Source organism: Thunnus albacares, chromosome 22 (assembly GCF_914725855.1).
Source record: "Thunnus albacares chromosome 22, fThuAlb1.1, whole genome shotgun sequence".
NCBI classification, from domain to species: domain Eukaryota; kingdom Metazoa; phylum Chordata; class Actinopteri; order Scombriformes; family Scombridae; genus Thunnus; species Thunnus albacares.
Window position 1 is genome coordinate 19437842 of NC_058127.1, and position 15039 is coordinate 19452880.

Consider the following 15039-nt stretch of genomic DNA (forward strand, 5'->3'; position numbering starts at 1 on the left):
CAGAGCAGACAGGTAAATCACAAGGCCAAACAAAGATGACACCAGAGGTCATCACAGTTAATTGGTAACGAAAACAACGAAAAACGGTTCTTATTATCAGGGGATTTTACACTACTTAAAAAATACTTATGAATATAATATTCCATTCCTGCTAGAAGCCACTAAGTTCTACACACTGCAGCTTTAAATAGTGTATATTATTAAATAAAATTCATCAAGTCACCACAAAATAATTCAAACACAAAATAACATCATATTCAGGAAGTGAGAAAAACATGGAGGTCGATGATTATCAATTAGGCTTTTATTGTGAAGGTTGTAACCGGAAGCTTGAATTATCTATTAAGGTTGGCTTTTCATTGGTCCAGCCCTGCAGGAGGACAGGCGACAGCCAGGCGACCTACAGACAACATTTGGAGATTATTAAACTTCGTCCGGACCACCCAGCGACTGTTTGGACCTTTTTAATTTGCACCATGACACCTTTAACTGCGCACGAGCGTTACGATACACGCGCTGTGACAGCCGGGGAGCGGAAGTGAGAGAAGGGGGAAGTTGTTAGGGAGCATAGAAGAAAAATAGACCCCTTCAAAAAAGTTGATTTTCCTTCTGTCAAGTCACAAGTCACATCTCGCTCTTTTTTTCTGGGACCCCTGGAGGTCGGGGGGCATGGACACCCACGTTAAAGAGGGACAGCTCTATGTGCAGCATCAGAAGTTTGGAAAGGTGAGTCTAAGAGAAAACTCTTGTTTGTTGGGTTGTTGCGTTGACAGAAATGTGATGTTGTGAGCCCTTAATACTCGCCGTTGGATGCTACCACGTGAAAATGACAGTTTTAAGCTAATAACTCAGTAATATACAGTATGACGGGATACAATGTTACACCAAGAAACCAGTACAGCATGGAGATGATAAAGTCACTACAAACACTCTATGAGTCTTTATAAAAATGTAATGTTGACGTTATTTGTTTCATAAAAGTACGAACGCAATGTAAAATCTTTCTAGGAACGTTATTTAAATGATTAAGTTGCACCATATGAGTGAAATAAACCCTGTTAATGGCAGTTTACTAAAGAAAGAGGCGCTTCACGTCCTCATGACTCTGATATGTACAATATTATGAATATTTTTATGTAAGGAGATGACTGCCCCATTTAGACTTTAAAATGTCTTTTCACAATTAAGTGGCCTTATTACAGTTGTAAACTGTAAAAAAGGAGCATTTTTTTAAAATGTCAGGACAAACAGATTGCACATATTGCGTCAAAGACAAACTTTCTTGTAGGGAGTAAGCTACCGGAGAGTTTCACTGCGCTGGGCTTGTTTTGATGTGGTGGTTTAGGGTAAACCTGCTGTGTTTCTGTTTGTGTGTGTGTGTATGTGTGTGTGTGTGTGTGTGTGTGTGAGCTGGTGACCCATTACTTGATCAGAGCAAACAGCAAACAAGAGCTGCATGAGAGAAAGACTACCACGGTTGCAGTACCAGAACTGCAGAGCTGGAAAGTTGACAGAGAGTTGACACAGTGGAGAAACCCTTTTTTTCTTCTTAAGAAAGGTGGTAGACATATTTCCACTTCATCTTAGCAGAGCACACAGCGGTTTAAAGCAACATGCCACTGTTGCGTTCTCACTCACCATGTGTAAAGAGGATGTAACATCATGCACATGTTGCCAGTTACATATCTGTGTTTCTTTTACAAAACTGCAAGACTGGAGATCCTGTTAACCCAGTGATATCACCTGTGTGTGTTAGTCTTTGGCCTCCATGCAACCTTGCCTTTAGTCTCAGAGCGCCGCTTGATAAGAGCTCATCTACTCTTTCAGATTTGTAAGAGGGTCTTTGTGTGTCTGTGTGTCTCTCTCTGGTCATATGACATGGACCAACAAAACATTCTGGCCCTGTTTCCTGCCCAGAAATCACCAGTCCACAATAGATATTCATACTCCCAAAACACACTTTCAATGCCTTTTATAAACTGTATACAATATAAGAAACGAACAAGAAAAATGCCTGCATTTTCAGAAAAAACGTTATCTAAAGCAAAAGCACGCCGAAGTGCATAAAAAAGCAGCAGAGCAGAAAAGAATAGAACAGGAAGCTGAATGGTGGCTGATCTGAAAGTGTTGAAACTGGTATGATGTTTGTTGGGAGAGTTATGCAATCTTAGAGCTGTCAGTGGGCACACACACACACACACACACACACACACACACACATATAGGTTTGTTCCCACGTGCATAATCGGAAAATGTGACTCAAGAGCGAACTGGCAACGTCCGACCATGGTTTCTGTTTTTGGCTGCTGTTTTATGATGTGTGAAGTAATGGCCACTATAGAGTTTATACAATCTACATCTACCTTTCATATAAGCTTTTACATCGTGTTTACGTACTTAGTATCTTCTGCTCGTATACTATCTGCAACTTTTAAACTAGGGCTGGGCGATACGGACAAAATAAAATATTGATATTGAGACAATATCGTAGGGTTGACTATTGTTGCTTTCACAAAATATTTACTCAGTGAGTTTTTTGATAAGTAATGCTCAGTAATGTGGATACAATGAATAAGTGAGTAAAAGAAAAAAATAGAGTTCAGAAAACGACATCAGTTTACTGTGATGCAGCCTTTAAAACACTTACGCCATATCGCAATATCACAATATCTAAGACAATATCTAGTCTCATATCCCAATATAGATATAATATCGATATATTGCTCAGTCCTACTTTAAACTAAGTTATTCTATTCTCTATTGATGCTGAAATGATTCATCAATGATTTAATAGATCCCAGCCTCCTTTACTGTTGTTCAGACAAAATAAACATTTGTACCAGCACAAGATCTAAATAATTATGAAAAAAAAGATTATATATTTTTTTATAAAATTTGTTTAGTTAAGTTTATTAGTATTTTTTTGACGTTCTCAAGCCAGGTTTGAACCGGACATGTTTTGATTACGTAGCACACGTCGTTTCATTTCAACTTTTTGATGTTTCACTTTTGATTCACCGACTGTTTGCTTAATTAACAAATTAATTCTTTGCTCTATAAAATGTAAGCAAAGGTGACATCTTCTAACAGTTAAAAACCCAAAGATATTCAGTTTACTATCATAGAGGAGTAAGAAGACCAGAGAATATTCACACGTGAGGAGCTGAAACCAGATCATATTTGCCATCGGCTAATCAGTTAATTGTTTTAGCTCTATCAAAAATAAAAACAGCTGATAGCTGCAGCCTCAAGTATTATTCTGTATTTGCACTCTGTAGTTGGTCATTGCACTTAAATTACACTTTGGATTGGACATAATATATTAATTAGAGCTGCAACAATTAGTTGATTATTTGACTGACAGAAAAGTATTTAACTATTTTGATAATCAAATAATTTTTTGAGCAATTTTTCATGCAAAAAATGGCAAATGTTTGCTGGTTCGAAGCTCTCAAATGTGAGAATTTGTTGCTATTCTTGGTCTTTACTTTACTGGAAATTTAATATTTTAAATATTTAATATTATATTCACTATTCTTTCATTCAGACTTGTGCTTAATAAAACACTGGAGAAATTCATCTGTTTTTCACTTTTAAGTGCAATGTGCTATATTTAAGATAATGTCAAATCTTAGATGTAGCTCTATCAGCCCCAGAGGAATGACATTTGATACATACAGTATATTTGTATTTTGGCGGATTGACAGTAAAGCTCTCTTGAGTCTTGAATCATATCCAGGACACATTTCAAAACTTCCTGCAGAACACTGAGAAAAAAAAAAATAAATCTGCTGTTTGACGCATGCTGCACATTACAAAGGTATTCATAACATCAAAGCATGACACATACCTCTGTGTCAGCCAATCAGATTCACATCTGCACAATGGTAAAGCATGACGAATATCCGCAGTGTGCTGGATGTTGAGCTGTCTGAATTTACATACGCAGTCAGTGTGGTTATATATAGTGCTTGATGGACGAGTCCTCAACCTGCTGTTGTTATCACAGTTTTTACATATGTTGAGCCGTCATTAGATTTCAATAATACGAATTTTAATAGTGTGCATGGTTTAGCGAGTAGATAGCTGTCTGTACATGCATCTGCTCACCTGTCACACATTTGCATTCAAGATGCTCGGACCTGCAGTTCGTAGATTTCAGCTGCTCTCTGCAGCCACAACAAGCTTTTATTTTCATGTTGAAGTTGGCAGCTGTTGTAACGTCCCAACTAACAGTGAAGCGTTGCAGATGTGAGCACGGTAGATGATCCTTCATCATGCCTGAAGACAGCTTCAACCGCAGCTAGCCGTCACTTGAACAGACAGGGTGTGTCAGGATAAAGTGATATTACACATCCTGAGGCTACATTTATATGAATCACGTCTACAGAAATAACTGCAGACTGGATTAATGGGTTTATGACCTGTCAGATGTTCTCTTTTCATTTGTTTTCTCATTCTTTCATCACAAGTTGAGGCAAGATCTCAGACACTTAATCATTTTTCTCAGAAAACAAACGCCAGATCATCTTTGGTATGAAGAATAATTACGAGGAAGCACTAGAAAAGTGTTTAATACTCTGCAGTAGCTGTGTTTTTAGGAAGAATGGTATGATCTGAGGATTTGATGACACAAAGTGGAAAAGAATGATTAAACGTGTGGTGAAAAATCATCAGTGTGATGTTATTTTTCGGAAGTTAGTCATATGGATTGTAATAGTTTCCAATATCAATATAATATTTATAATATTTTCAACTAATAAAGGATCATTTCCCGTCACATCAACATTCATTCAGTCATTTACTACGTAGTATTTTCATCTCAGCCAAATTTGAGTGACTTTTCCCCCCAACGCAATTCATGATGAATTACTGTAACTTGGCATATTATTTTCTCCATGAGTCTTTAACTGGATGATATATGAGTGTCGGTCAGGACACAGTTGTTAACTCGCTTAGCTGCTTCTTTACTGTGATACAGCTTCCACTGACACAGCTGCTGATGTGACGTTATAGGAGCAAAAGAGAAAGAAAAGAGAGTGGAAACTGGACTTTAGGGCTATTTGTGGATACTTGAACCAAAACAGAACAGAACAATCCCATCATGAGCATGTCTTTAGAGACCAGGCTGATTTTAAACAGATAAAGACCGACTTTATATCACGAATAACAAACCTTTTATATCGGAGTCCACCTCTCACTGTAGTCGGTGTGCAGACGCTACGACTTTTCAACAGGGTCGGGTGTCATTTAGTTTTGATCGATCTCAGTTCCCATTTTGCTTATGAATTCATGTTCTTATTCTGTTGGGAAAAGAAACCAAACTGCAGGAAGCAAAAAACACCAAAACAAACATACTTTGTAAATGTTGGTCAAAGGCTAAAGTAAAGAAAAACATGCATGATCTCTATCTTATCAGGCACACGTTGAATGTTTGCTGTTTTACAGGTTTTTACTTGTGTTGGACACACAAACAGCTCATTCTGTAGCATTGTGACTATTGACATGAGGACATCAGAGAGGCTGAGCTCTTATTCGATTGTACAGTAAACGCTTTGTTATAGTAGCCTACAGTCTAGTGCTGCAACGATTAGTTGATTCATGTATTGGCAGAAAATTAATCAACAATTATTTTGATAATTGAAGAATTGTTTTTTTCTGCTGGTTCAAAGCTTTCAAATGTGAGAATTTGTTATTCTTGGTCTTACATCAATGTTGATGTAATATTTTGGGGTTTTGGACTGTTGTTTAGTCTAAAATAAGGACAAATAAGACATCACCTTTGATTCAGGGATGTTCTGACGGGTCTTTTTCGCCATTTTCTGATGTTTTATTGACCAAATGGTTAATTGATGAATTGATTGAAAATAATCACCAGATCAGTTGATGATAGGAATAATCGTTAGTTGCAGCCCTACTATAGTCTAATGAATTTTAGTTAGTTTAGTGATTTGGGTGAACCAGTCCTTTAGCCTGCAGGTGACATTGGACACCTGCTGTGTGAACTGAGCTGAATTACAGTTACACGGCTCTGAGGTTCAGGTCGTCATGTTATCACTGCTCGCTGCGTTGGACGTGGATCCTCTCTCTCCTCACCAGTCTTTGCATTGGCCGCATGCTTTTTGCACCTGACTCATCTGAGCATGCTTGCAGGCATCACTATCTCCCTTGAAATCTTTCACAGTTCCACAAATAGCCATTTGTGTGAGGACGCACGACATGGGCTCAGTGTTGTTTTTTTTATGAAAATGTTAAGCAGTCAAAAAAAACAAAACCCCAAAGCTCATCATTGTACTCAGGAGTACAGTATTTTCTCAGGACTTTTTTTCTACAGCTCTTAAAATAAATATTCTCCAGAGCTGTATTTTGTTGACACAACGGAGGGCTGAGATTAGGGCAACCGAATTGTGGTCTCTTACACACACACATGCACACGCACACACATGTATGACACATACTAACACACAGTCATGCAGCTTTCCTGTTTTCCTTCTCCCTTCCTTTAACAAACATTAACAAGAACAGACACAGTTGTACTCTGTTAAACATACAGTGCGCACACACACACACACACACACACACACACACACACACACTCTGTGTTCCTGCATGTGTCATTGAGGTCTGTCTGTGGCCAGCGGGAACACGGTCGAGTGGTTTAGTTAAATAGCTTCATGACAGATTGAGAGGATCCTGTGTTTTTAAGCAATGAAAGCTTGGAGTTAAAGAGGAAAATTCTCAGTTTCTAGAAAGCGATCTTCCCGATTAATAATGACATAATGACTATAATGATAGACGACTCCACACAAGTCTTTTATGCAGAAATGACCGCTGTCCCGCTGCTTAACGACACGTTTGACAGCTTGCAGAATATCAAAACTGATCTGAAGTGACTAAAATCCCCACAGCAGCCTGAAGTCACACTGAATCATAAATGTCCTTTCAATATGCTGTCATGTGTTGCTATTTGTAGGACATGATTGAGAAACAAATCCACTGTGAAGTATAGTTATTGCAGCCGAGTGTGTTTGTGGGCATATGCGTGAAACCCAAAGTGAATTCTACAACAATTTAATAATATTCAATGCAGTATATCTAAAAATGATACATCAGTAAATGCATTGAAAATGAAACTGATGTATATTCATAAACAAATGAATTAAACGACTGACAGGTGGAAAACTGCTTTGAAGACAGAGTTGAGATTTTCTTTGTGGTATTCAAAAGGATTTTAAAAGAAAAACAAAACTGCTGCTGAATGCCTCGGCACAGTTCTGAACAGCTAGAAGTGCAAATGCAAGTTCTGATATAATAATGTTCTGAAAAACTTGTTGATATAGAAAAACCATGAAGTCAGTGACAAAGAGAGTATAGTGAGAAGGAAAATCTGAAAGCGTCAATAATTGATGTAAAACAGTGTTGATCTTTGTGCCTTTTTCGAAGCATAACAATAAAATGTGACAGATAACATGACAGTGACAGTGAAGGCCGCGTGACGTTTCGGCAGTGAAAGGCACAAACACACACACGAGCGTTTGACGTGTCGTTAACGTGGTCCCTTGAACCAGCAGGACATCAGTGAGGAAGTCTCTCTCTCTCTTTCATGAACCCTTTTGCATAATTTCCACTCAGTGTATTAGTAGCTGATAACGGTCTGTTGCCTTATATGGAGCAGCTGTTTCACATGCACATACACACACGTGTGTGTGTGTGTGGACCACGCTGCAGCAGAGGTTACTGTTTCACACCCCGTGTATTGACTAACAGAATCTGTTTGTGCACAGTTACAGATGGTCCAAAATGCACCGAGGGAATAATAAAAACAACGGAAACAAATGCAGGCACATATACATGTATACACACACACATATACACATACTGAGACACACCTGGAGTCAAAAGAAGGAAGCGAAGAGAATCCTGGGTAATGACAATCCCACACACTTCCTGTCCTTTCTGGCAGTTAATTTTAACAGGTTGTGTCGACTTTTGAAACCTTGCGTGTGTGTATGTGTTATATAGAAAAAGATGAAGATAGCTTTCATGCATGAATGTACCTCCGTTTTTGTTCTATCAATAGTTTCAAATTGTGTCACTTATATTGCAGCTAAGCCACATGTGGTTCGTGCTTTTTAATAAATAGCATTGAGAGCTAAATATACCGTATGGCTGTGCAGCATATAGACCCTGTGGCTACAGGTGTATCAGTTCCATCATGCAAATACTGCAATTACACTTTTAGACTGACTCTTAACATGTCACTTATTTTCATACTGTAAATGATAGCGACATAAGCTGACGAGGTGTAAAAGCTCATCTGGTACCAGAACCAATGATTAGTGAGTCAGCAGGATGATAGAATTGGCCAATACAGACTCACAGATATGTCAGTATTGATATATATCTTAGCAGATAGACAAAAGAAATTGTGCTACATAAATGTTTAGCCATAGCCATAGGTTGTATTTAATACTGAACTTGATTTATGTACTGTAGCACTTCAAATGCTTTACAGTAGAAACAAAAAAACAGGGAGAAATGTTAAAATTCAATGTTAAAATAATGAAGGATGATGGAGAAAAGTATCAATAAAACACCAGAAAGCTGTTTTTACATTCATCTGCTGAAGGAAGATGAAACAAATTTGAACATGTGCACGTATGAGCACAGTTTGTGAAATATTTTGTAATCCAGTCCCAGTCCAATAAGCAACTTAAAGAAGTGTGATATGAACTTTTATAACTTCCAGCACACATACAATGAGAGTGGACTTAAGAATTTTTAATGAGTTAAATCAACTTTTTGGTGGAAAAACCGTATGAGACAATTTATTATTCAAAGCAGAGTAATTTTACATGTCTTAACGCATGACTAAAGGGCACCTCTAACTTTCAAATATTGATATTGGTGCGGCCTCAAAAATCACATCTGTCAGCCTCTGGTTGCTGTTTTTTTTTTTACAATGGCCACAACTGACGTAACATGCTGGAAACCTGTAGGTTTTAGTGTGTCTCATTCTTCTTCATTAGCTGGTTTTTCCCCCTTTGGTTGCAGAATTTTCATATCACTGACCTTCTTGTCACAAGCTGAGCTCTGACCGTCAGGCAGCGTCCGCCGCGCTCGGTGAACGTAGGGGGGAAACATAGACACACACTGTGGAGAAATGTAGCTGCCATGAGGCACAGTGTGGGGTGGACTAGCAAAACACACACACACACATATCCAGAGAGGGCACAAGGGACGACAGGGACTTCCCAAACAAGTGTGTGTTTGAGTGATTTCAGCCGTGCACATAATCTCGCATGCAGTGTGTCATCGTGTCCATTGTTAGCGCCGAACATCTGGAGTCTTACACACACTAGCTGTGTGTCTTATTGTTCGGCATTGTGTCATGTCCATGTTTGTGTCTGAGGTGGAAGAGATCATTGTTAACCACTGCTTCCTCTCTACTGTCCTCAGGGACAAACGATGCACCTGCTACCTAATTTAAACCGTGTCACACTTTGTTCTCGTTCAAGACCGCAATATTAACATGTAAACTGAAGCTGGTGCACTTTTTAAGTGTCACCTTCTTTTTTCTTCACTTCATTTCACTGACAAAATCTTAAGGAACGTGTGTGTGGCCACTCCAACACAGTAGATGAGTATTTAAAAGAAAAATCCAACCTAAAACACTGTGTTTTTCTTTGTAACTTAAACAGATGTTGGCGGATGCGGATTGAGTTAAGGGTGGAGTGACTTCCTACATCCAAAATAAGTTTTGGAATGCGTTCAACATCATAAACTGGTTATGTAGTGTGAAGTTTATCTTATTTTGTGTTTATCCTGGTTTTGAGCACACAGTATGTCCTTGTTTTGTTGTGATAAAGGTTATCACACCAAACTTTCACTTCTTTGATCAAACTATAAAAACTGGGACAGTACCGGTTTTGATTTTTGGGGGAAATGGTTCTTTTCTCTAAGAGCAGCAGTGACTAATGCTGTAACTGTGGTCCGCTGCTGCTGCTGATTGAATGCAGAGAAAACAGTAGTGTGTGCAACTGATCTGAGTCACACTGTATTAGGTCTATCACCACAAGCCTCCTACATAACGTTTCTGTCAGTAGAGTAGACGTAAAAGAAAGACCCGGAAATGTCATTTTGACTCAGATCTCTAGACTTCAAGCGTTAAAATTCTCGTCTTCATCAGATTGTGATTATTTGTGGCCAACTCTGCATTTTGCATTTTCCCCAATGCTTTCTGAACAAACTGCATCCAAATGATTTATCCTCCCTAAACAGCTGTGTACAGGACAGATGTGTGTTGCGAAAAAAAAAAGAAGAATCACATTTTCTGTTTCTGTTTTCCAACCTCCTCTTTTTTCCTTTCGTCCATTTTCAGTCTTGCCTCTCATTTTGTCTACTTTCAGTTTCAGCAGCCGTTTCTGACAGTAAATGGCACCAAATGGAACAAAAATGTTTGTTTCTTGTTTTAACACAACAAAACACAAATACATAAAAAAAATAGACTACTGTTTCGCAGTTTCATTTGTCATCTGGTGATGCAGCTTAGGGGGAAATTGGGGGCGTTTGTAACACTAACATGATACGATCTCATAGAAACCTTTAAAAATCTTGTTTTTGATCATGAACTGAAGAAACTCAAAAGATAAAAAAATCATATTAAAGCAGCATTAATTGATTTTTTTTTTTTTAGTGGCAGTGAGAACAAGCTGTAATCGATATGACGAACATTTTAGCAAATCAAACAGATATAAAACAACATTAACATTCATTTAGACTCATGTTTTAGGCAACCTGACAAATGACAAAGCTGATATTCACTCTCCCTTTAGCTTTGTTTTGGTCGCCACCAACTCTGTAGGAATCTGGCTCATTAGCTGCTAAATGCTCCACTATGTTCATCAGCTAACCGCTAACTTTGTCTGCTGTCTGGTGCTTAGAAGGTAGTGTACAGTGGGCTTTCAGAGCTTTTTCACTGAATCAAAACAGAAAAGTTGTGGGTCGTAAAAAACCAAAACAATGTCTTGAAAGCACTAAAACACTTTGTGGGGCTGAGGGGAGCTGCAGAGTTCGGTGATATTTCTCTGTGGGTTCATAACTACGAGCGACGTCTCTCACATTTCTCATTTGTTCCATTATTAATATCAACATACTGATTATTGCAGCTTTAACCTTCCTCCTCTATAACTGTCCCCTCTTTTCCACCCATCAGAAATGGAAGAAGAACTGGTTCGTCCTCTACCCCGCCAGCCAGAACGGCATCGCCCGTCTCGAGTTCTTCGACTCGCCATCGGGCGGAGGGGGCGTGACAGGTGGAGGTTCGGGTAGCGGGTCAAACGAGAAAACCAGGAAGCTGGACAAGAAGATCATCCGCCTGTCGGAATGCATTTCCATCCTGCCGTCGCTGACGGAGAGCTGTCCCAAAGAAAACATGTCAGCGTTCTGTGTGGAAACCAACGACAAGACCCATGTGTTCGCTGCGGAGAAGAACGCTGCCAAGGACTGGATGGATACCATGTGTGACATTGCATTTCAGGTATCTTTACACTTTTTCACCTCCTCTGCTCTTAAATGTGTGTGTGTATATGTGTCAAAAAACTGTGTGACCAGTGGCTACAGGGTTTTTCTTCAGGAAATAGCGTTTACAGTGAGTAAGTAAGACATGGGTGGATGTGTGAGTTCTGAAGGTGCAAGCTTCCTCTTTGTGTGTGTTTTGAATTTGTGTGCCTCTTGTTCCATCTACAAAATGATTCTTTGCTCTCACTGTGTGTGTATATGAATGTGAATAAAACATACAAATATTTTTAAATGGGGGAAAAAGAAGAGCCTGAAGACCTGCTGCTTTAAATTTAGTTTTCATCTGGGATCGTAGCTTCGTTTTCTAGTTTGTTTGTGTCTGCCAAAATTTTCCCACATACCCCAGGAGTGTCTAAACAGGCCGCAGTTTCTATTGTGTGCACTCACACACACACACATACACACACAAAAGCATGAACATCACACAGTTTTTCAGAGAGGAAGCCGGAGGGAGTTTCCATGGGGAAGACTCCATCCGCTGTACTCTTTTTCTCTTTTCTTTCTTTCTGTCTACAAAGCAACAACACATAATCCAAACTCCTGCATGTGGGTGTAGATTAATAACATAATTAAATAATAATTAAAAAATCCTGTTAGCTGACTTTCAGTGTGTCTTTCTGTCTCTCTGTGTGTTGCACAGGGAGGAGGCGGCAGCAGCAGCAGTTGTGCTGCAGACTCTAATGGAGGACCCCATGACCTGCAGATGTCTGAGAACCTCATCTACTACTCCCGAGATGAAGGTCAGGACACAGATAAAAAAAATTGGAGCACAAAAGATCCTTCATAATTAGTAGAATTTAAGCTAATCAAAGCAAAAACTAAATTTTCTTCTATTTCTCCTTGCAGTAAATGAGTTCTGGGTGAGCATTCAGCGTACTGAGGCGTCAGAGCGCTGCGGCCTGTCCGGCAACTACTGGCTAAAAGCCGAAAGCGACGTCTTGATCTGTAAGGAGCCAAAGACCAAGAGGAACATTCTGGTCTGGCCCTACAAGCTGCTGAGGAGATACGGGAGAGACCGGGTGGGTGCATAAAGCACGGACAAGCCCTGTGCTTATAAGAAAAGAACATTTCTCTTCAGGGATCAAAAAAGGTCGATCTCTGACACACCTGACATTTGTAGGCAGACAGACGATGTGTGGTTTGTTAAATATAAGCACAACTCAGCTCAGAAGTGCGAATAATAATTTTAGCAGCAGTGTTCGTCCATGTGGTTGGAACGTCAGTGTCACAGAGAATATTCTGCTATTGAGTCTGTGATTATTTTTTGCCACTTTGATGCTTCAAAGCTCAAGACAAGCATCTAAAAATGACAGATGACCTTTTTTTGTCTGAACATGTTTATTTATGCATGTGGCAGGTCATCACTAAAGTGTGACTTTATTGATTCCTATGTGGAAATAATAGGTCATTTGTGAAAGAAGTCAGGGGGAGGAAGTATAAGATTTTTAAAAAGTGGAAAGTGAAAGAAATGAAGCATTAAAAAATATATTCTGAGAAAACTTGAAAAGCACAGTTCAGTGGAAAAAGGAAGCAAGAATAGTTTTGAGTGCTGACTGGAGCAGGAACTTCTTTGACTAGTTTCCATTACTCTCTGCAGATACCTGTGTATTTGTATGTATATTTGTATTTATGTGTATTTATATGATCACACACACTTTGCTCACACTCTTAACTTTCCTTCATTTCTTCCTCCTTGCTCCATTTCTCCCTTTCTTCTCTCTTCTCTGTCACCATCTCCAGGTGATGTTTTCGTTCGAGGCGGGCCGGCGCTGCGACTCGGGCCCCGGTAACTTCACCTTCGAGACCAAGCAAGGCAACGAGATCTTCATGCTGGTGGACCAGGCCATCCATTCGCAAAAGGCGCAGGCTGAGGAACGCCACCTCAGCTGTCCCATCAACTTTGACCCAGACTGCCCGGCGTCACTGCAGCACTTACGCAACGCTGGTGGCTTGACAGCGGGAAGCGGAGACAGCAGCAGCTGCAGCAGTCGGGAGGCGGATGGCGACTCAGGTGGCAGCAAACCGGGCTCTGCAGATGGCGTGCTCGGGAAGAGAGAGGGCGGAGATGGAGCAGGAGGAAGGGGGCAAGGGGGTGGTGCAGCAGCATCGGGAATCAAAGGGAGGAGTTTACCAGAACCGCCAGCCATGTTGGGGGTTTTGGGAGGAGGAAGCACCCCTCCGCGGTCTCCCAGAGGGCAGGCAGCAGCAAAAGGTTTTTCTTCCCCTGATGAACATGCAGGTCTCTATTCTGAGCCTGCAGATTCAGTCCGCCTGCCTCTGCACAGCTCTGATAGCCTCTACTCTGATCCGGTGGACAGCATCAAGGGCCAGAACCAATCTAGCAACCCATCCACTCCCCCAGTGCCCACCCCACGCCTCCGACCGGTGGGCGACGAGACCTCGGGAGGCGGCGCCCAAGGTGATCCTTACTACGGAGGCAGCAACCACAGGAAACCACCGGACCTGTATTCACACCTGTACGACCAGATCAGCCTGGAGCTGAGCCAGAAAACGAGCGCGCTGAGTCTAAACGGGGCTGGAAATGCGGGAGGAAGAGGGGGAGCGAGAGGGGTGAACAGTAACAGGCGACCCCCGGGGGGTCAAGCAGAAGGGGCGTCGTCACCTCCCTCTCTAGCTCTGGAGCACATATACGATGAGCCGGAGGGTTGTGCCAAAGCAGGTGCGAGCACGTGCACTGCTGGAAGGATGACTTTTTACGACGAGGCCCGTTTGGAGCCTCACAGCCAGAGGAGGCCGGAAGAGGTGGCAGAATCCCAGAGACATTCTCCTCCGCAGCAGGGCCCGAGCCGTAGCGCGCCTCCAGCGCCGAGGTGGCCCAAACCAGTCACCGCCCCAAAGCCAGGCAGGAGCCCTTTTGCACGGAAGGAGCCTGTACCGTTGCCCCCTGGGAAACCTGGCAGTAATGTGAACAACAACAACAACATTTGGGGTGGAGGAGGAGGAAGCACGGGGAGGGAGCTGTACAGCAAAGTGTCCAAACAGAAACCTACATCTTCTAATTCGTGGTACAGCCAGGCGCCGCTGAGATCACCTGATATCATCTATGACAACTTAGGAGACATTTGACATCCTCCTTTGTCTTTGTGGACTGCAGAGCTGCTGCTCCTCCCCTCTTTGAGAAGAGGAGAGACGCTAACGCAGAAAAGATGTCGCAGAAAAACGAACTTTCGGTTGATGCAGTTTTTGTAAGGACCAAGCATATTTCTCATTTCAGATTCCTTCCATCTGTGGACTGGAATAATTATTTGAGATTCATTCGGAGTGGATTAGCTCATGAGAGAACTGCCTGCGTTTTCTGAGACATGGAGTGCAACTATTGAAGGGTAGGCATGGGCCACCCTCTGCGGGTGTGTGCGTGTGTGTGTGTGTGTGTTTGAGGAAAAAGAGAGTGAAAGTGTTTGCATGGTCAAACCCATAATTGGTGTACCAAGCCACATT

General features: G+C 41.1%; 2 protein-coding genes across 2 annotated transcripts in view; one reads left to right on the forward strand and one right to left on the reverse strand.

Annotated features, from left to right (window-relative positions):
• The window catches only part of LOC122973437 (meiosis 1 associated protein), a 67032-nt gene that overhangs the window by 514 nt on the left and 51479 nt on the right, over window positions 1-15039 (reverse strand). The window lies entirely within an intron of this gene.
• Window positions 8-14972, forward strand: dok1b (docking protein 1b). Its single transcript, XM_044340938.1, has 5 exons — window positions 8-726; window positions 11216-11539; window positions 12221-12320; window positions 12427-12599; window positions 13321-14972. The coding sequence occupies exons 1-5, from the start codon at window positions 670-672 to the stop codon at window positions 14665-14667; spliced, it is 2001 nt and encodes a 666-aa protein (XP_044196873.1). The 5' UTR covers window positions 8-669; the 3' UTR covers window positions 14668-14972.